The sequence below is a fragment of the Megascapheus bottae genome, chromosome 17 (genome assembly GCF_031878675.1).
Source record: "Megascapheus bottae isolate mThoBot1 chromosome 17, mThoBot2.hap1, whole genome shotgun sequence".
Lineage (NCBI taxonomy): Eukaryota > Metazoa > Chordata > Mammalia > Rodentia > Geomyidae > Megascapheus > Megascapheus bottae.
In genome coordinates, this window is record NC_143525.1 from 25,661,399 (window position 1) to 25,681,624 (window position 20,226).

Genomic DNA, 20,226 nt, shown 5'->3' on the forward strand with positions numbered 1-20,226 from the left:
TCTAGAAGGGAGAAAAGATGGGACTCTGTAGCCTGATGAGTCCTTGGTAGATTCTGATCTCCAGAAATGTAGGTTATTACATTTGCATGCTAAGTTTGTACAGCAGTAGGTAGTGAAATAACTATCCAACAAATCAGCTTTGCTCTTCCAAGGACTGGGGAACAAATCCATCTGCTCAGGAAGCCAGAGATGCCACAGGACAAGGTAGAAGCCAGGATCTGAAGGTCAAGGTAATGGAAACAGTGTGGACTCCTGACTGCCAGCAGACATAAAAATGCTTCCCAATAGACTGTACACACCTGGCTTCCACACATCCTCTTCTTACTTCTGCCCGAGCACCAACACCAATTGTACTAATTCCCTCTTTCAGCTAGTGCCGATGGCTCACGCCTGAAATTGTAGTTACTCAGGAAGCTGAGATGTGAGGATCACAGTTCAAAATCAGACTGGGCAGGAAAGTCCACTTGATTTATTTTTTCTGCCAGTCCTGGAACTTGAACTCAGAGCCTAGACACTGTCCTTGAACCCTTTTTACTCAAGGCTAGAGCTCTGCTACTTGAGCCACAGCACTACTTCCAGCTTTTTCTGTGTATGTGGTACCAAGGAATCGAACCTAGAGCTTCATGCATGCTAGGCGGGCACTCTACCACTAGGCCAAACTCCCAGCACCTCCACTAGACTTTTTTTTTGTGGGTCATAGGTCTTAATCCACCTGGGTACAGTTCCTGAGCTCTTCAGTTCAAGGCTACCACCCTATCCTTGGGCCTGGGCGTTGTCCCTAACCTCTTCAGCTCAAGTCTATCACCCTACCCTACTCTCAAGCCAAGCCTTCTTCCTGTTTTTAGAGGTTAATTAGAGATAGGAGTTTCAGGTTATTTTTTGTGCCTGAGCTGGCTTTGAACCTTGGTCCTCAGATCTGAGTAGCTAGGGATAGAGGCATGAGCCAACATCCCAATTAATCACCAAAAAACTGGCTTAAGTGGTAGAGAACCAACTTTGAATGAAAAAGCTAAAGAACAGTGCCCAGGTTCTAATGCTGGTATAAGCATGCACAAGCACGCGCACATACATACACACACGCACAAGCACGCGCACATACATACACACACACACATACACACACACACACATACACACACAATAGCAACTATTGTGACATTTTTCCTTGAACACAAATGCTGATTTACATTAGGGTCTTAATCACTTCCAGTTTTTTCATCTCAGTCAAAGGAAGAAGTGTGAGCCTATAGAAGATAATACAGATCTCATTCAAGTCTAAAAAACATGTGTTAGGGGCCGGGAGTTTGGCCTTGTGGTTGAGTGCTTGCCTAGCATGCACGAAGACCCGGGTTCGATTCCTCGGTACCACATGCATAGAAAAAAGCCGGAAGTGGTGCTGAGGCTCAAGTGGTAGAGCTCTAGCCTTGAGAAAGTCCAAGGACAGTGCTCAGGCCCTGAGCTCAAGCCCAGGACTGGCAAAACAAACAAACAAACATGTGTTAGTCTAGAGATGGCACCTGGAGGCGGACAGGGGTCAAGATGAGATGCATCATCAAGTCAAGGGATGCAAAAGAATGTCACATGACCAGCAGGAGCCAGGCAAGGCCTGGGACAGATATTTCTTCACAGTCTTGCTGACACATGGGATTAAGACACTGTTCATATTGAGACATTGTTCATATGTGTTGTTTGAGACAACAAGAAACCCAAACAAAGGCTTCCAGGTGCCAGGCAGGTGGTTAAAATAGAGCGTGTATGGACTGTAGGTGTGCATATTGAGAATGTTCTGAAATTCTAATGACACAATTTCAGGCAGAGTCAACAGGAGTGCAGGTGAGGGCCTGGGAAAGGCAGAGGCTGATCCTTAGCAAAGGGAACCTTTGAAGACAAGGAGATCCACACAAGGGATACAGCCAAGGCCACCCGCACACCTGCTGGGATTCTGACACCAGCCAGAATCCTGCATGACAAGTCTTCTCTCCTGATCTCCATATGGGGCCAGCAGCACCCTAAATACCTGGCATAGTTAACCTACAGAGAGCAACCAAGAAACTCTCAGAATGGAAGCCACACCCGAGGCCAAACAAGTGCTGAGACTGCAGACACCTCCTTTACCTTTTTTCTCTCCTTACTCCCAGACAGGAGGCCTAGGATGACAGAAGGAGCTCGAAGCCAGGTGACCCTGCAGCTGTGGAGCTGAAACCACCTAGAGAAGACACTTCAGAGAAGAGTGAGGTGGCAGAAATCTTTGCCTAATAAAAGGCAGGTCAGCGTGTCCAGTGTTGGTGGCTCACCCAGGAGGATGGAATCACTGTTCAATGCCAGTCCACACAGGAAAGTCAGTCGGAGGGGCTCTTATCTCCAATCAACCAACAAAAATCTGGAAATGAAGGTATGAGGTATGCACGGCTCAAGTGGTAGAGCTCCAGCCTTAAGTGAAAAAATTAAGACAGAGTGCCAGGCCCTGAGTTCAAGTTCCAGTACGGTCACTGGCATGTGCACGTGCACACACACACACACACACACACACACACACACACACACTGATAGCCTCAACTCCAAGTGTTCAGGGAGCTGAAGCCAGATCTGAGTAATGCTTGCTTTCTCTGAAAAAAAGAAAAAAAAAATCTCAGGTCTGTCTGTCAGGTCTGTCTCCCTGGGGAGGTTGCCTAGGACAGGAGATGGACAGTAGAGGAGAAAAGTTTCTTTCACCTGTTTGACAGGTGTCTAGCCTTGGTCATGGCCCAATCCTGGTGCCAGTTGGGCATTGCTGGAAGCAGCTGGTTAACAGGATCTGGGGTGGGGTGGGTGTAAAGTCTGAGAAAGCCTTGGAGCTACTTCCCCTTGGATCAGCTTACCAGAACAGTGAAGGAAAGAGAGAAGCAGGAGTCAGGCAGGGCCCTGTGGCAAGCCATGGGGGAGGGCCCTGGGCTTTGCTTTTTCTCAGCTCAGTGGGAATTGGTCTGACATATCCCAAGTGTCAAATGCAGAGTGGCCTGCTTCCATCCAATCCCTTCTCTTGGACTAAGGACGCGGATGGGTGAGCTTCTCAAAGCAGAAAGGGAAAGGAGTCTGGAAAAGGCACCCGGAGTGGGGGGATGAATGACAAGAATGGGATGGGTTACAGTAGAGGCCTGGAGAAGAGGGGCCAGGGGGGTGAGGCACAGGAGCACAGAGCAGTCATTGTGCAGACTGGAACCGGCTGGAACCAGGGCAGAGGGCTCTGCCCTTCACCTCCATCCCACTGGGGGCTTTCCCAAGCTTCTGGAGGGTTTCTGGCCCTGGAGGCCAAGGGATAGAGTCCACCAGCTGCAGTCAGCCCCGCCCTGCAGACTCGAGGGGGCTCCAGCATGGGACACAGGGATACAAGGGGGGGGGGTCCCGCTCCAGACCAGCTTTACAAACAATAAACTCACGCAAACCAGATTTTTCCCTTCCCTGTGCCTCAGTTTCCCCTCTGCAGCAAGAGCAACCGCGGATCTCTGGGCCTCTGGATGGAAAAATCTTCCGGAGTAAGAGAGCCAAAAAGAGAGGCGTCGGTGGGGGTGTCCGCAGCCAGCCCTCTCCAAGGCGGAGATCCGGAGGAGCAAGATCTTCTAGGCGCCCCAAGTCCAGACAAGGGTCCTAGCTATCTCTGGAGGAGAGCGGACGGGGAGAGGATGCGGCGGGCGGGTCTGACTCGCAGTCCCCGCGCGGACCCCACCCCCCCCCCGGCCCCCGCCGCTCGTCCCCGCCGCGCGCGACCGCGGCACTGCGGCTGCGGCGCTGCCTCGTCCCCCCCCCGCGCCGGATTCCTGGGGTGTGGCGGGGGAGGGGGGTCAGAGCCCGGCCTCCGCGAACGCGCGTCGCGTGGATACCCCCGCCCACTCCTCCCGTAGTTCCAGGTTTCCGGGAGTTTCTCCACTCGGGAGCGCGGCCGCTGAGTCACCTCGGAACGCGCGCGCGGGACGCTCGGGACCCGGCTCGGGACCCGGCTCGGGCTGTCTCGGCGCGCCGCGGATGCAGGGATCGCCAGTTCCAGCCAGCGCCTCTCATCCCCCTCGGGAACCCCCAAAGTGGTAGCAAACGGGGAGGGAAGACCCTGCGGAGGCGAGCCGGGCGTCTGGGCCCGCCTCCTCGGGACTTGGAGAAGCGAGGAGTAGAGAGGCGGGGGGCGGGGGCGCGCGCGAGCCCTCCGCAGCCAGGGCCCGGGCCGCGTCAGCTTCTGGCAGGGGGTGATCTTTTTATTATTTTTTTAAATAAAAAAACCACCATTGTTTGTTAAAAGCTCTGTCCCTACCTGGTCAGGTCACCCGGGCGGTCTTAGCATCTCCTTCCTTCCCACCCTCCGCAAATAACCTTCCAGGAATTTAACTCGAGTTGGGCACCGACAAGTTCAGGTCACCTGTGCGAGCACGCGCACACGCGCACGCGCACACCTTCGCATCCCCTTCAGTGAAAACTCCTGCGCGCGCTGCCCTGGTCCCGCGGAGCCCGCTCGAGGGGCGGGGGGCGGCGGGGCCACGCCCCCCATGCCGGCCTCCCTAAGCCGGGCCTGGGCCCTCGGCCTGTCCACACCGCCGGTCTCCTCTCCGGCGAGCAGGGAGCGGGAGAAAGAGACCCCCGGCTACAGGCAGCCCCTCCGGCCCAGGTGAGCCTCGCTGGTGTCCCCTGAGGGGAAAGGATTCAACTTTTGAGGGTGCTGACCAGGCTCGTTCTCCGGACAGCAGCGTGCCTCGGGTTCAAGCCCGCAGCCAATCCAGCCCCGTCGGGGACGGCGGGACAGGCTGCCTCTGGCCAGGTGCTGGGTGGTCCGGTGAGCTAAAAGCAACCCACTCCGCGAAAGCAGGCGAGGAAGAAAAAGGGGAGCCCTTGGGAGGCAGGTGAGACATCCCAACCTGGAGAGGGGCGCCAGGTCAGGCGCGGTCCGGGGCAAGAGGGCTCGAATGGGCGGCAGCGCCCTGGGTTCTCTTAGAGCTCTGAGGCGCGCGCTCCCGACGCCCACTCACACCTCCCGCACCCGGCCGAGTTCGCTGAGTCCGGGAACCGCGGCCTGTGCCGCGCGCGCTCACCTTCGCGTGCCCGGGAGCTGCGCCTACAGCGCGCGGCTTGTGGCCGGGCCTGGGATTGCGCGCCCCGCGCGCCGCCGCTGCTCCCGCAGCCGGGTCTTCGCGCGAGCGGCTACGAGCGGCGGGAACGCGCGTCCCGCGACTCAGCGCAGCGCCTCCGCGTGTCCGAGCCGCTCGTGGGCGCCGACCGCGCTGGGTGGTGGCTGAGACTCGGGGTGGACTGGTGGGCGGGCAGGGGCCGGCATCACGCGGAGCGCCGGTTCCACTCTCGTGAGCCCAGAAATCGAGGGGCGAGCGGCGCCACGCGGTGAAGTTGAGCAAAAAGTTTGGAACCGAGAGAACGAACCCCGGGTTGGGGGTCCACGCCGGCCCGGAGCCTCCATTGTCTCGCGGGGCTGAACCTGCTGCCAGCTGCGCCCCTCCCCACAAGTCTCTTTTGGGAATGACATTGGCACCACCCCCAGCAAACCAGCAAACCGGACCCACTGGGTAGCGCCGTCCGCCCTGCCCTCCCGCGGCTGGCGGCTCCTGAGCGGCCCGCCCGCTCCAGGCCCGGGGAACTGGGCCACTCACGCTTGGGCAGGACAGGCGGCAGCTGCCGCTCCGGCTCTGCTCCCGGCAGAGTGGCGCGCGAACCCGCAGCCTGGCCCGGCTGGCTCACGGGCGACCCCAGCACGCGGCAGAGCGCGCGGCGCTGGTCAGGGTGCAAATCTTCCCCCCCCCCCCAGCTCAGTGCCTTGCAATGTCAGCTCCAGGATTTTTGCACAACTGGATGCTCTTTCCTCCGGCAGCCCTGCCGGGTGAGGCGCGGGTCAGATGGAGAGCCACGGGGCTCTGACTCAGCCGTCGGCCGGAACTCGGGGCCTCAAAGAGGAAAGCCCCCTTTCGGGAAAGTACGGGCGCGGTCCGTTCATCGGTGTCATCAGAACACGGTTCTCTTTGAACAAACCATGTCCCCGGCCCACTGGCTTTTGAGAACTCACTTGCTCTCAACTCCCCCTCTCGAGGTCCTGGGATCCGGCTGGGCGCCCCCTCCCCACAAGAGCTGTCTCTTTCTGTCCCCCAGATCTGGCCGCCGCAAGGAATGACGCGGCTGCCCCCTCGGCCCTGGCTTCGGGTGGGGAGGGCGAGCCCCGCCGCCAGACCCGCGACGCCCTCCTGGGCAGCACCGATAAGGAACCGAAGGCAGGAGGTGCAATTGCCGAGAGCAGCAGCGGAACAGCACTGACAGACCCCTGGCAGCCGGAGTCGAGGGGCCAGGCTATGGATTCAGGTTTGTGGGGACCTGACTGGGTAGGCCTGCAGGGGATCCCTCCCCACCCCCCACCACCAAAAAAAAGATGGAACAAGTGAGAAGGGACGCGGGAGAGAAACCTTTATCCCCAAGACGTCAGCAAGGAAAGAGGTGTCAGGGGCGCAGCGTCCCACCCGGGCCTCCCCCACAGGATGCTCCTTCCTCTGGCCGGCTCTACACAGTCAGCTCCAGAATGTTGCGAGCTCTGCATTTCCACCCCAGCACCCTCGCTATACTCTCCTGGGCCCCCTGGTGGCGGGCGGAGGACGTGACCATCTAGGGTTTGTTTTCCAGCCGGCGCCCCCCGGGGCCTGCTGCCCAGGCCCTGCCACGTGCTGGTGCTGCTGAACCCTCGTGGAGGCAAGGGCAAGGCCCTGCAGCTCTTCCACAGCCGCGTGCAGCCCCTTCTGGCCGAGGCCCAGGTCTCCTTCACGCTGATGCTCACGGGTGAGGACCCCTCTCCCCGCCCCAGGGATGCTGGGAGCATCCACCTCTCCTCCAGAGCAGGATCTTGAACCCTATCTTCCCCTAGAGCGGCCAAACCACGCGCGGGAGCTGGTGCACACTGAGGACCTGGGCCGCTGGGACGCATTGGCTGTCATGTCTGGGGACGGCCTGATACATGAGGTGGGGCCCAGGCTTGTAGGTTGGTTGGCCTAGTGGGGGTGGATCTGGAAGTTTCTGGAGGCTGAAGCGCACTCCCATAACAGGTGGTGAATGGGCTCATGGACCGGCCAGACTGGGAGACCGCCATCCAGAAGCCCCTGTGTACCCTCCCGGGAGGCTCTGGCAATGCCCTGGCAGCGTCCATCAACCACTATGCTGGGTGAGAGCTCAGGGCCAGAGTGGACCTCAGTTTCCCCTCCATGTCCTCTACACTCCTCCCTAGAGCCTCACCCTCAGTTCTGGGGCTCTCTTCCAGCTGTGTTTCCATCTGCTCTGTGATTAGCCCACTAGCTCCCTGGGGACCACCATGCATGACTTTGACTCCTCCCCTCTCCACACCTCCCCCCCCAAAAAAAGAGAAAGAGGATGAGGCATGGGGGCTTCTGCCTTGACCACCTGACTTTTTCCTCTGCAGCTTTGAGCAGGTGACCAACGAAGATCTCCTGATCAACTGCACACAGCTGCTGTGTGGCAGGCTCCTGTCACCCATGAACCTGCTTTCCCTGCACACCGCCTCAGGGCTGCATCTCTACTCTGTGCTCAGCCTGGCCTGGGGCTTCGTTGCTGATGTGGACCTGGACAGTGAGAAGTACCGGCGCCTTGGAGAGTTGCGCTTCACAGTGGGTACTTTTTTGCGCCTGGCAACCCTTCGTGTCTACCGGGGCCAACTGGCCTATCTTCCAGTAGGAAGTGCTGTCTCTGTGTTACCGGCCTCCTCCAAGCTGGCATCGAAGAAGGGTCCTGGGGACACACAGCTCGTTCCTCTGGAGGAGCCGGTGCCCTCCCACTGGACTGTGGTGCCTGAGCAGGACTTTGTGCTGGTACTGGTACTGCTGCACAGCCACCTGGGCAGTGAGATGTTTGCAGCACCCATGGGCCGCTGTGCAGCTGGCGTTATGCACCTCTTCTATGTGCGGGCAGGCGTGTCGAGGTCCATGCTGCTGCGTCTCTTCCTGGCCATGCAGAAGGGCAAGCACATGGAGTATAACTGTCCCTACCTGGTGCATGTCCCTGTGGTGGCCTTCCGCCTGGAGCCCAAGGATCGGAGTGGCGTGTTTACTGTGGATGGGGAGCTGATGGCCAGCGAGCCCGTGCAGGGCCAGGTACACCCAGACTACTTCTGGATGGTCAGTGGCTGTGGGGAGCCTCAGCAGAGACCACCTCCAGAAAAGCCCTTGTGATTTAGGGCTTCACTGTGCCTTTGTCTCCCACAGCTAGGCTGATACTGGGGTCCTCTCCCCTGCCCCAGGAAAGCAGGGCCTGTCCACAGTTCCTGCAGAGGGTGGGAGTAGGGGCCCTTGCAAGCTGGGCCGGGTGCCTGTGGAGCCTCCCCTGCCGCCTTCCTTCCTTCCCTCCTCCGCTATTCAACACAAATAAAATGAAATTTTCAGCTTGTTGGTCCTGTCCTGGGGCCTGGGGAGAAGTGGGGTCCCATATCAGCAAGGGCTGTGGGATTTAACGTTAATGATGCCCCTGGAGTGGACAAGGCATGGCAAACGGCCACTGTGAGCACACAGCACAACCTTCTTTTGTGCTGATAATCAGATGGCCTGTAGCCTGAAGAGGCCTCAGTTTGGCCAAATGCCCATCCTAGAAGGGAGACCAAGGCTCTGCATTCCTTCCTGCTTCTGTCCTTGGACCCCATAGTGTTGCGATGTTGGAGGAAAATTGCCAAGGAGCAAGAGAGAGATTTCAGAAGTCAATCTCATAGTAAGCAGAGCTTTCCTTTTTCAAAATGGAGTCTGGCACCCTGTGTGGGCTCATCAAGGGTCTCTGCCCTTGTCACCATCCTCAGCAGGAGTGCTAGGCAGGACTACATGGGGACAGTGGGTGATGCAGATGCCAAATATCGGCTCCCCTGGCATTCAGAAGGAGCTGAACGGGCCACGCAGGCCACAGCTGCCTTGAGGTAGACCCTCTCTCAACTGGCTTTTCAAGACTGCAAGCCAGGGATAGAGCTCAGCCCAGAGGCAAGGAGGCCAGTCCCACCACAGTACCAGTCCTCACCTCCCAGAGTACTACCACGAGAGGTAGGCATTGTGACAGGGCAGTGTGGTGCGGGGGGGGGGGGGGAAATCCCCTGGCAAGAGGTCAGCAGGTCTCTATAGGGAGACCTGGCATATGAAGAAGGCAACAGAGCCAGGATAAATGGCAGAGGCAGGTTTAATGGTGGTGTCACCTTGTCTTGTTAATGAGCCAACCCAAAAAAAAAAAATGCAAGTAAAAAAATGTTTAATCACACAGCACTTTATACAGGTATTGTAAGCAGTAGGCATTCCCATCTCCACATGAGCGACACACCGGGATGCACCTGGGACCCGGATGTTCTCCAGACAGACTCTGGGCTCTGAGTGAGTGCTCCCGGTGTGCGTGCAGTCTGTCCGGCTCTGTCCTTCCCAAGGCTGTGCACCCTGGGTGGTCCTGGCACAGCATAGGTGTGAAGCCCACTTAAGGCTGACAAGACGCATCATGCTTTGGCTTTTTTTTTGCCTTTTTTTTTCTAATAAGAGTTAATATCTTTGCTTTTGAGATTTATTTTTTTCCAACCTTAAATATTACATACATACACCAGAAATTACATAGCTGCAATGTGCTCAACAGCATCCTCTTAACCTGGAGCTTCACATTATCAAAAGCTTAGAAAACTTGTAAACCTCTGGGCCAGGGAGAAGGGGGAAAGGGTCCTGCTGCCGCCGCCTCCCTCCCTCTAGACTGTGCCTGCGAAGTCTGGAAGCAAGGACCAGGGCCTTACCAGAAACAGCCAAGCCACCCAATGGGGTGAGGCTCTGGGTATCGTTTGGCTCTGTGGCTGCTTCTGCCATCTTGGCGAAGTGAGATGAGGCTGGTGGGGAGTAGATGTGGGCAGTCGCACTGGTGGGCCTGGGCAGAGCGGCCCCTGCTTCCACCAGCACTGGAAAGAGAAAAGCACCTGCAGCCATCTCTTTCCCAGCAGCTTCCTGTCATTGACTCCATGTTAATGGATGAGGGTCTACTATCTCTCTGGTATGATCCTGAACTAGCCTGGTCCCAAGCTCTCTTAGAGAGTAAGTTCAACAGGCCTACGGGCTATGATGTGGCAAGGAGGTCAGCTCCCATGGGGTAGTGTTGATGCTAGGGCTGGGAGGACCAGTGGCGATGGCGGCAGGACCACCAGGGGTGGGGATGGGAGGCTATAGTCAAACTGAAGATGTTGGGAGGGACCAGGGCATTGCAGGAGCAGCCCACACTTCATGCAAGGCACATCCACTCTCCTGCCCATGTGCAAGGCCCCTAGGCCCAGGCAGCCCGGCGCCAGGCCCCGAGCACCCGACCTCTGAGCTGAGAAGGGGACAGCGAGGGAGCAGGTGCCGGGACATTCGTTGAAGGATCGCTTCAGAACAGAACGCAGCATCTTAGGACACTTCTTGCACTTCAGCATCAAACTCATCTTGGGAAGAGGATCGCAGTAGACAGAGGGTGGGAAGAAGGGTAATTCCAGTGGGGGGAGGGGTGAGCAGGCAGCAGCTAGCCTCTCCCACAGTGGTGCTCCTGCTTCAAGGGCCAGTGGCTACTTGTCCTCTGTGCTCTCTGGCATGCCAGCCTCTAGCAGGGCTGCCCGGAACTGCATCAGGACACCCCGGATGCTCTTGATGAAACCTTTAGAGAGGGGAAAGAGGGGGAAGCCAATGTCAGGGTAGCCGCTCTTCTCAGGCAGGAAGCTCCGGTAGCTCTTTCTCCGCTTCTTTGGTTTGACACTGGGTGGCACTGATGCGTCAGGCGCTGTTTCTGAAGTCTGCTCTGTGTGGTCCCTACTGGTTGAGGCAGGGCCCTGGGCGCCACCCTCTGAGTCTGAGCCCTGGGAGGCCTCTCCAGGGGCCAGTCCACCATCCTCAGGTTCTTCGCGGCCGGAGTCTGAGAGCTCAGCTGCAGCGGGTGGCTCTGGCGAGCTACTATCCTTGGGAACCCCATTGGGCAGTGCCTGGGACCTCTCGAGCAGGGTGTGGGTTTCCAGCCATGACTCAATACGGTTTACCAGGCGCCAGCCGCCAGCACTGAAGTGCTGCCGGATCTCTTGCTCGAAGACCTCGGGAGGCCGCCGCACCAGCTGCGTCATGGACTGGACCACTCGGATCAGCGCCATCTCATTGTAGCAGCGGCTGTTCTCATAGCCTTCCTGCAGGCCCCGGTCACTGTCAAAGCCGGCTTCATTGTAGTATGGTTCATTTACCAGGATCAGGCCTGGAGGAGGACACCCTTCCTTAGTGGGTGGTGGAAGTCTACCAGGTCAGGCCTGCCCTTCCCCTATACGACGCCAGCCAGCCAGCATGCCCTCAGTTAGTCCCCATCACCACCTCCAGCCCTGCCCTGCCTCGCCTCACCTTGGATGGAGATGAGCACCTGGAGAAGGCTAGATTTGCTCGTCCACCTCTCTGTCCCCTGAAACACATGTAGCATTAGCAGGTCTGCCCCAGTGCCCACTCCCCACCCCCCCACTGCCCGGTGGACGGCACTGTCTCCTCACCTTGCCAATCCAGGTGCCCAGGAGGCTGACGCACACCTTCCCATTGTCGTACAAGTTTGGGTTCAGGCGGCCACTGCACTGGGAGAGGTAGCAAAAGTGGGGTGGCACGGCTGGGTAGATATTGGGGAGCTGGATGTCAAATAGGTAAAGGCCATCCTCATAGGGGGTTCGAGTGGGGCCCTTGATTAGGGCTGAGAAAAGGTCCTAGAAGGGAAGGAGGACTGAGGTTGGCATTGGGGGAGGAGAACAAGCTGGGCACCCCACAGAGACTAACAGTGGAGATGCACCTGCTAGGTATCTCTGCACTTGCTTTAGGAACAAGGGCGTGGTGGTCTCCTGACCAGCAATTAAGAATCTGAAAACCAGGGCAAAGGCTGAGAGACCACTAAAGTAAAGTGAAGTCCTGAGACCCAACCTCTGACTTCTAGAATATGTATGAGTGTACATGTCTGTGCAACTGTGCATGTACAGTGACGGCCACAAAGTTAATGTGCCCTTATGCGTATCTGATCACAGTTACAACCCTAAAAGCCTCTGGGATTTGGAAAACAGAAAACAAAAATATTGGGAGAGGCTGGGGGGAGGGAAATGGGGACAAAAACATGAGAATGGGTATCAATGTTTGTGAAATAATGTACCTTCTATCTGGAGAATATAATGCAACCCTTCTATTAATTACAATAGAAAAGTATTTTCCTTTTTTTTTTCCCTTCTGCAGGGCTGAGACAGGCTGGAATTTTCTTTTTCTTTTTTTTTTTTTTTTGCCAGTCCTGGGACTTGAACTCAGGCTTGGGCACTGTCCTCGGACACTTTTTAGTCAAGGCTAGCACTAATCACTTAAGCCACAGCGCCACTTCCAGCTCTTCTATGCATGTGGTAACATGGCATTGAACCCAGGGCTTGCTGCATGCTAGACAAGCACTCTACCACTCGGCTACACTCCTGGCCCCCAGGCTGGAATTTTCTAAAGCAATCTGAGAGAAACAATGGTGCTAAGAACCCAAGCAACATCAATCAGCTCTGCTGGCCTGGCTGGCTGTGGGACCAATGGATGGACTTGCCCTTTTAAGTCCCTGCATTTGCCTTCTTCTGGTCACTCTCTGCAGGGCTAGGGCCAGATTAAGGCCAGCTGAGTGAGCTGGCCAACAGAACATGCTCTCCCATGCTCACACTGCCTTCTGAAGAGAGGGCTGAGAATTATCCCAAAAGAACATAGAAATGCAATGTGCTACCGGGCCAATATGAATCTGCAAATGCCACACATGTGTGTTGGCATGTATATAAACAAGTGTACAAAAACCCCATGTACAGCAGTGACACAGGAGAATATGAAGTCCCAATAGTCACAACTGCTGGGAGGGAGGAAAGGCCTTGGATTTTGGGGAAAAGGAGGTGAAGATTGCTCACAGGCAACATGAACTCTAAAGTTCTAGTTTTTCAGAGGGTGGGTATGGTACACTTGCAAGTACAACTATTCAAGAGGCAAAGGCAGGAGGATCTCAAGTTCAAGACCAGCCAAATCTGCATAGTTACAAGGCCAGCTTAGACATCTTAAGTAGACACTGTCTCAAAATAAAATTTAAGCAGGGCATTAGTGGCTCCCGCCTATAATCCTAGGTATTACAAAGTGAAGAATGAGGAGAGCAGTTCAAAGCCAAACTGGGCAGGAAAGCCAGTGAGACAGTTATCTCCAGTTAAGCAGCCGCCAAACTGAAAGTAGAGAGATAGTTTATTGTGGAGGCACACCAGCCAAGAGCAAGCAAAGCAGTCTTAGCACACAAACAAATTTTCAAAAATTAAGTTTTGCGGGGCCGGGAGTTTGGCTTAGTGGTTAAAGTGCTTGCCTAGCATGCACGAAGGCCCGGGTTCGATTCCTTGGTACCACATACATAGAAACAAGCCGGAAGTGGTGCTGAGGCTCAAGTGGTAGAGCTCTAACCTTGAGAAAGTCCAAGGACAGTGCTCAGGCCCTGAGCTCAAGCCCAGGACTGGCCCAAAAAAAAAAAAAAAAAAAAAAAAAAATTTAAATTTTGCCAGGGGCGGTAGCTCACCCCTGTAATCCTAGCTACTCAGGAGGCTGAGCACTGAGGATCAAGGTTCAAAGTCAGCCTGGGCACAAAAGGACCTGAGACTATCTCCAATTAACCTCTAGAAAATGGGAAGTGGGGCTTGCTTGGCTCAAGGGTATGGCATCAGCCTTGAGCTGAAGAGCTCAAGGACAGCACCTGACCGAGTTCAAGCCCCATGACCCCCCTACACACAAAATAATGATAATAATTAAGTTTAAAAAGGGTTGGGGGCTGGGGATATAGCTCAGTGGTTGAATATTTGCCTAGCACAGGCCCCGAGTTCAATTTCCAGTTTTTTGTTTTTTTTTTTTTTAAAGGAGGCAGAGGAAGAGAAGAGGGAAGAGTGGAGCAGTACTGGCAGACTCTTCAAGTGAGTTTTTAAAAGGAGGGAGGAAGGGAAAGGCAGAACCAGGGGATTACATGGGTGTCAGTCGCTGCCCAGCCCCCGGCCCTTGGCCCCTGGAAATGGAAGTAGGTGGGTGGTTTCTCAGGGGCTGTTCAACTCTGGATTGCCCAACAACCCATCTGCGCCTGCCTACACCCAACCCCAGCCAGACACTTGCCATCCTGTCCTCAAAGGTCTTGACCATGATGCCATCAGGCAGTGAGGTAGCCAGCAGTGCCATCTCCTTCCGCACTGTGCTGAAGAACTTCTTGGCTTCTGGAGGCTGGAACTCAATTTTCTTGAAAGAGTGATTAGCTGGAGGAGAAAGAGAGCAGTCAGTCCCAAACAGGGAGCCCAAAGAGCCAGAGGCCTACAGGGCTGCTGTGCTGGGACAGCATGGCTGGAGGGAGCCCCGTGGCTGTGTTAACCCTTAGGTACCTCTCACCCACTGCTCAGGCATCAGGACTATGACCTGCTGAGCAGCAGGGGGTCAGGGATGCGAAAAGCAGCTTGGCTTCCAGATGTGCTGACACACATAGGACTTTGGGAGGTGGGGGAGGGAGGGCCAGGGCTGACTCACAGGGTGCAAACTCCAGCACTGAGAAAACCTCGCCCTTGGCACTGGTGAAGGTAACACCGGGTTTGCCACCACACTGCTGGCAGAGCACAGGAGTTTCGCTGGGCCACTCAGCCTTGACTGGTGACTGTCCCTCAGGCTTGTCCTCCTTGCGCTCTGTGTCAGGTACAGCCTCCATCTTCTCCTCCTCGGCGATAGCCACGTTGTCCAGGGTCTTCTTGAGGTTCTCCTGTAGCTTCTTGATATCATCCAGGAACTTCTTCTCCCGCGTTGGCTTTTCGGGCTCCACAGTGGGAGAGGTGGGGGAGCCCGTCAGTAACTGCTCCACGGTCATGTTCTTCAGGCTCTCCAAGATCTTGATGGCCTCTTTCAGCTCCCGGAAACTCTTGGGTGGCCCCTCCTTTGCAGCCTTCTCCATCAGTCCTGCCATGGGTGCGGCCATGGCCACTGCCCCTTGAATGGCAGCTGTAGCAGCTTCTTCGCTGATGACTACCCCCTTGTCCTCCTCAGGGAGCATTGGCTGCTCAGGGGCCGGGATGGGGGGCTCTTCTATCTTGGGATGTTCATCTTCCACCAAGCCGTTGTCTGTCTCCCAGCTGTCGCTGTCATCCTCCCACTCATCCGAGGATGCCCCACTGGTACTGCCTTCTACTGAGTCATAGTCAGACTCTTCAATCTCAGACTCAATGTTGTATAAGTGCTGGGGGCAGAAAGGAGTATGAGGGATACGAATAGAACCCTGTCCACTAGGAGGGGCTCAGGAGTATCTCTCCTTCCAGCTGATGGTGACTTCCTGGGGCACGGGTGGCCCTATTCTACTCTCCCCTTTTCTGTTCTCAACTTTGTAGCCAGGTCTTTGGGATGCAGCCTCCTCCCTGGCCAACTTTTCCCTAGACCCAAGGATTTGCCAGCAGCCTTTACTGGTCTTTTTTTTTTCATCTGTGTACTGGGTCAGCATCTGACTTGAACTCGGCCTGGGCACTGTGTCCCTGAGCTGAATCTTCAGCTCAAGGCTACTGCCCTACCCCTTGAGCCATAGAGCCACTTCCAGTTTTCTAGTGGTTAACTGGAGATAAGAGTCTCACAGACTTTAGTGCCCGGGGTGGTTTTGTACCGTCAGCCTCCTGAATAGCTAGAATTATAGGTATGAGCCCCCACACCCGGCAGTAACCTGCACATTCTCAGCACAGTAAACAGGACAGCCTGCATTCCAGGCTCAGTAGGCACAGGCCAGAGAGCCACCCTCAGGGATGGAGCTGGAGCAATGTTCCTGCCTTATGGACAGAGACCATCAGCTGTGAGCTCCATGGCCAGACCTGGCCCGTCTTACCTGAGGCAGGATGATGGTCTTTGAGTTATCAGCCCAAACCACTTCCACCTTGCTGCTGACATCCACGCGGGCCACCTGGCCCACTGACGGCTGTCAAGCAAAAAAAAGCAAAGAGTCAGGGGCAGCTGTCTGGGAGAGGGGAGGATAAAGGTACCTCTGAAGGAGTTCCAGCCATGGTGTTCCTCCATGATGAGGTTCTGGGACTGAGGGACACTGGCACCTGCAGGTTATTCAGCTATCCTTTTTCTGACACTGAGTGCCAAACACATTCTTCACAAGCTCTCACTAATCTGGGCATGGCTCTGGCCTCAACAAATATCATACCTTTCCCTACTCTTCCCTTCCCAATACAGGGCTTCCGGTCTCTAGTCTTTTGCTCACCATCTCCTGCCTGGAATCTGCTCTGAACTTTCACAGAGCTCCCACCTCTTCTTTGAAGGCCCAGCTCAAGCTCCCACTCCTAACGTTTTCCTGGAAACCTTTCTTTCCAGGTCTGTTGGAAAGAACAGTACTTGACTTCACCACTGTGTAGCTGTGTGTGCTCTCCCTCATGGGCTCGTGATGAAGCTGAGCTCCTCTAGAAATCCTAGTGCTTGCCTGCTTGGCATGCATGAAGCCCTGAGTTCAATTCCTCAGCATCACTTAAACAGAAAAAGCCCAAAGTGGTGCTGTGGCCCAAGGGATTCTACCATTGAGCTAGCCATGAGAAAAATAAGCTTAAGGACAGTGCCCAGACCCTGAATTCAAGCCCCAGGACTGGCAAAACAACAACAACAAAAAAGGAAGTCGGAATACTGTAGGCTACCTGAGCCCAGAGGACTCTCAGGTGTTATGGACTAGAGCCATCTGGTGGCAGCTCCAGGCTCTGCGGCTGCTTCTAGACACGTCTAGGGGTAATACCTCATCTTCCTTGTGTGGAGCCCCATCCTCAGTGTTGCCAATGCGAATGACAATATCAGTTGTGCGAAACCGGAAGTCAGGGTGGTCAGCAATGTCATAAACACTCACATCTTCCTCTTCTCCAATGAGCTGTGGCACAGAATGTGCTGTCATGAGCCAGGGGCCAGCCAACCACCCCCAGAGCCCACTCGAAGAAAGTAACAAGGGCTCCACACTCACCTCCACATCATCCCCACTAGGCCGCAACTTGAACCATTTTACCATGCAGGTGCGGCCGATGTGGTCACCAGACTGCACCACTCCGTAGACGGCGGGATCTGGGCAGCTCTGGACTAGAAAAGCAGGGGAGACGTGATTAGTTTAGGAGCCCTCTTGGTGCCAGCCTGCCGTAACATCTCAACTCACACAGGCCTCTCCCAGCCCTTCAACAGGTTCTTTCTGACCCAGGTACCCCAGTTCCCCAGCCTGGCTTCCCCCACTGCCGGCACTACCTCGCTTATCCACCACAAAGTCTCCAGGGCAGAACTCATTGTTGTCCAAATGGTGTACTGGGAAGAGGTCGTTGGAACGAATGTTGCACTCCACAGAGCCATCCTGCCACATGACGTCAGCCGAGGTCATCGTGGTCACCACCTCTACTGCCACCCTGCAAGTGCACACCAAGCAAACCATGCAAAACCGCGTTGAGGAAAGGGCAGGCACCTGCCTGTCTCTTCCCCAACTTGTGGTTTCTGGAGCCTGCAAAGTTCATTTACAACCCAATAGCACCAGTTTTGAGGATAGTACCTAGGACTTAAGAAGACCAGGCACAAGGCCAGAGCCACCATTCTACCCTCAAGCCTTTTCTGTATTCTGGACACTGCATGTGGCTAGGGGCAGGGCACCCTGAGCTTTTACAAGGCTCCTGACACATGTGTGAGCCAGGGGACAGGCTCTCTGCTGAGTTCAGGCTGGGAAGAACACACCCTGAACTTACCTGTCTCCTGGCTTGAAGTCACGAGTGATTTTATTCTTCTTCCTTTTGTGTTTCCGTTTTAGGTTCTTGATGGATAAGGGAATGCTCTTTTTGCGACCTGCACCACTGCCGCTCTGGGAGGAAGTGGTGGAGCTGGCAGAGGAGGTCACGGAGCTGGTGTCGTCCGTGTCGTCAGCAGCCTCATCATCTGCATCCTGCTCTGCTGAGTGTAGCCCGTCATCTCCACCCTCCTTCAGCAAGAAGGGGGGCAGCGGCTCACCTGCTGTCTCATGGGTCTCCTCTGGAATCTCAACTTGAATCTCAGCTGGGCTGGCTGAGCTGTTGGGGCTCCTCGGGGCTGAGAGCTCCTGGGGGCTAGCAGGCATGGTCTCAGTCTTGGCATTGGCTTCCTCTTTCTTGCCTGGATCCTCCATGGCATGGTCCCTGGAACACTGGGTATCCGGGGAGCAAGACATGATCCTCACAACCTGCTTCTTCAGTAGGCGCTTCACCTGCAAGGGTGAAACAAGAGTCAGGGAGCTGTGGAGCACAACAGGCAGTCAGGCCTCACCCTGGGGTTGCCTGGGCTCCAGGCAAGCTCTGTCTGGGGGATTTAAACTATATACACCTAAGCAGCCAGCAAGGGGGTCCTCAAGATTGGCACCCCCCAGGCCTACAGTACAGACCGTGATTTCCTGGCCATGGAAATGGCTCAAGGCCAGTTCCTCAAATGCCCACCAACTCCCAACTCCAAGGACATACCTTCTTGGCCATAGAGCCCTCCCCCTGGGCGCAGTTTTTTTCTGGACATTCCCAGGCAATCTTGGCCGGCTCTACCTTGGCTGGGAAGACATATAGACAGCGTTCCCCAAGCTGCCGCTGAGCATGGTCAAAGCATCCAAGACGCTTCACCCTGTGAGGGAGGAGCAGAGCTGGGTTAGACTTCATACAAGTCAAGAGGGTTCTTGGGCCTCTTGGAACATCTGTGGCTACAGCCCAGGGGCACTCCCCACATGGGCTTCTGGCAATGGTGACACACTTACCTGCCTAGGTTTTCCTGAGTGATGACAGAGGGTGGGGGGCTGACGCTGTCTGTGCCCCCTGGACAGAAACTCTTGGTAATCCATGTGACTTTCAGCTCCACAACTTGCACCTGGGGACAGCAGGGCAGGGGTACCTTGAGGAGGGCAATACTCCACCAGTATTCTCCTATCCAGCTGCTCATAGTGCACCCCCCACTTCCCTCCCGTCCCCGCTCCCCCCTCTGCAACCTCCAGAATGGGGAGCAGACCTTGGTGCAGCAGCACGGAATGCAGACGCATTGTAGCACCCTAGCCCAGCTAGGGCCACCCGCAGCCCTCCCCAGCTCAGTCTGTGCAGAACAGGTGGGAAGGACATCTGTCTGCCAACCACTCCATGAACAGCTTGGGATCCCTTGACCCTTGGAGCTTTTCAAATCACAGGGTGCAGAGCCGGGGAACACGCTGATCCCTCACCTCCTCTACCACCACTCGGAACTTGCTCTTGGTGCTGAGCACTGGCTTGACCCCTGACAGCCACTGCACACTGGAGAAGATTTTGGCAGGCCCGATGAGCACCTGGCCTGGGTAGAAGCCATAGGAATCATCAAAGAAGAGACCCTGCAGAGTTTAAAAGAGAGGATAGTCCTTGTGACTTCTGTGGCTGAGCCTTTCTCGCCAGCTCAACCTATGGGAACCTACCCCCAATGGCCTCCTGTCCAGCTGCTGCATGTTGCCAACACAAGGACAAACTGACAATGAAGATGTTAAAATATGGCTGCAAGCGGGGTGTAGTGTCTCACGCCTGTAATTCTAGCTATTCAGGAGGCGGAGATCTGAGGATTAAGGTTCAAAGCTAACCCATAAGACTCTTATCTCCAATTAATCACTAGAAAACTGGAAGTGGTGCTGTGGTTCAAAGGGTAGGGCAGTAGCCTTGAGTTGAAGAGCTCAGGGACAGCGCCCAAGTCCAGAGTTCAAGTCCCACAAACCACCAAAAAAAAAAAAAAATAGTGGCTGCAAACCAATTCTGTGTTCTTAACAAGCTCTCATATAGCATCAGTGTGTCTGCTCAGGGATCACAACACTGGGGTAGAGAGTGGCGGACGGTCTCCAAAGATATAATAACTCTCATCCCAGTTCAAACTGTGTCCAAGTAGAACTGTGCCACTGTTTCCTGTGGACTAAGTTCCTCTATGTCTGAAGAATAAGAGGTGCTAGCAGATATATCATGAAAGCTCTGATGTTCTCAGTCCACACACATATCTCCAACTACTCTGGTGCCTAACACCCCTTCACCCCTTTCCTAGGAACCCACTTTGCTCAGCCCAGGCCAGCTCAGAGATCTCTGTTTCGAAGTTCTCCTTCCTATGCAGCTAAAGAATACATACTGAGTCGCTGACATGTGGGCAGACATCGTAGAGCTTGGCACCATCTTCTGTGTTCATGGAGCACCTGAAACCAAGAACAGAGGCTTGGTCT

At 55.4% G+C, this 20,226-nt stretch overlaps 3 protein-coding genes across 7 annotated transcripts in view; 2 read left to right on the forward strand and 1 right to left on the reverse strand.

Annotated features, from left to right (window-relative positions):
* The first annotated feature begins 2,300 nt into the window (after positions 1–2,300).
* On the forward strand, positions 2,301–6,200 carry LOC150051435 (uncharacterized). Of its 3 annotated transcripts, none has more exons than XM_090350364.1 (5): positions 2,301–2,399; positions 3,450–3,512; positions 4,436–4,630; positions 4,707–4,862; positions 6,115–6,200. In XM_090350364.1, exons 1-5 carry the CDS (start codon positions 2,395–2,397, stop codon positions 6,134–6,136), a joined length of 441 nt encoding a protein of 146 aa, XP_090206490.1. In that variant the 5' UTR covers positions 2,301–2,394; the 3' UTR covers positions 6,137–6,200. The 3 variants fall into 3 exon arrangements, with proteins under 3 accessions (XP_090206490.1, XP_090206488.1, XP_090206489.1); XM_090350362.1 differs by lacking the exon at positions 2,301–2,399 and adding an exon at positions 2,904–3,040; XM_090350363.1 differs by lacking the exon at positions 2,301–2,399 and adding an exon at positions 2,904–3,040 and having other exon boundaries at positions 4,710–4,862.
* Sphk1 (sphingosine kinase 1) lies at positions 6,115–8,378 on the forward strand. The gene is made up of 5 exons (XM_090350366.1): positions 6,115–6,321; positions 6,637–6,789; positions 6,875–6,969; positions 7,053–7,168; positions 7,424–8,378. Exons 1-5 carry the CDS (start codon positions 6,312–6,314, stop codon positions 8,187–8,189), a joined length of 1,140 nt encoding a protein of 379 aa, XP_090206492.1. The 5' UTR covers positions 6,115–6,311; the 3' UTR covers positions 8,190–8,378.
* Positions 8,379–9,153: 775 nt separating this feature from the next.
* Positions 9,154–20,226, reverse strand: part of Ube2o (ubiquitin conjugating enzyme E2 O) — a 49,929-nt gene continuing 38,856 nt past the window's right edge. For 2 of the 3 annotated variants that reach the window (XM_090350367.1, XM_090350369.1), the window contains exons 5-18: positions 20,136–20,199; positions 19,222–19,365; positions 18,769–18,878; positions 18,488–18,638; positions 17,747–18,237; positions 17,262–17,416; positions 16,990–17,102; positions 16,771–16,899; positions 15,871–15,960; positions 14,544–15,240; positions 14,142–14,278; positions 11,510–11,713; positions 11,367–11,424; positions 9,154–11,226 (exon numbers count right to left, since the gene is read on the reverse strand). In XM_090350367.1, coding sequence (XP_090206493.1) covers positions 10,556–11,226; positions 11,367–11,424; positions 11,510–11,713; positions 14,142–14,278; positions 14,544–15,240; positions 15,871–15,960; positions 16,771–16,899; positions 16,990–17,102; positions 17,262–17,416; positions 17,747–18,237; positions 18,488–18,638; positions 18,769–18,878; positions 19,222–19,365; positions 20,136–20,199 — 3,214 coding nt within the window. In that variant the 3' untranslated portion in view covers positions 9,154–10,555. The remainder of the gene's footprint in view (positions 11,227–11,366; positions 11,425–11,509; positions 11,714–14,141; positions 14,279–14,543; positions 15,241–15,870; positions 15,961–16,770; positions 16,900–16,989; positions 17,103–17,261; positions 17,417–17,746; positions 18,238–18,487; positions 18,639–18,768; positions 18,879–19,221; positions 19,366–20,135; positions 20,200–20,226) is intronic. The other variant, XM_090350368.1, reaches the window with a different exon arrangement.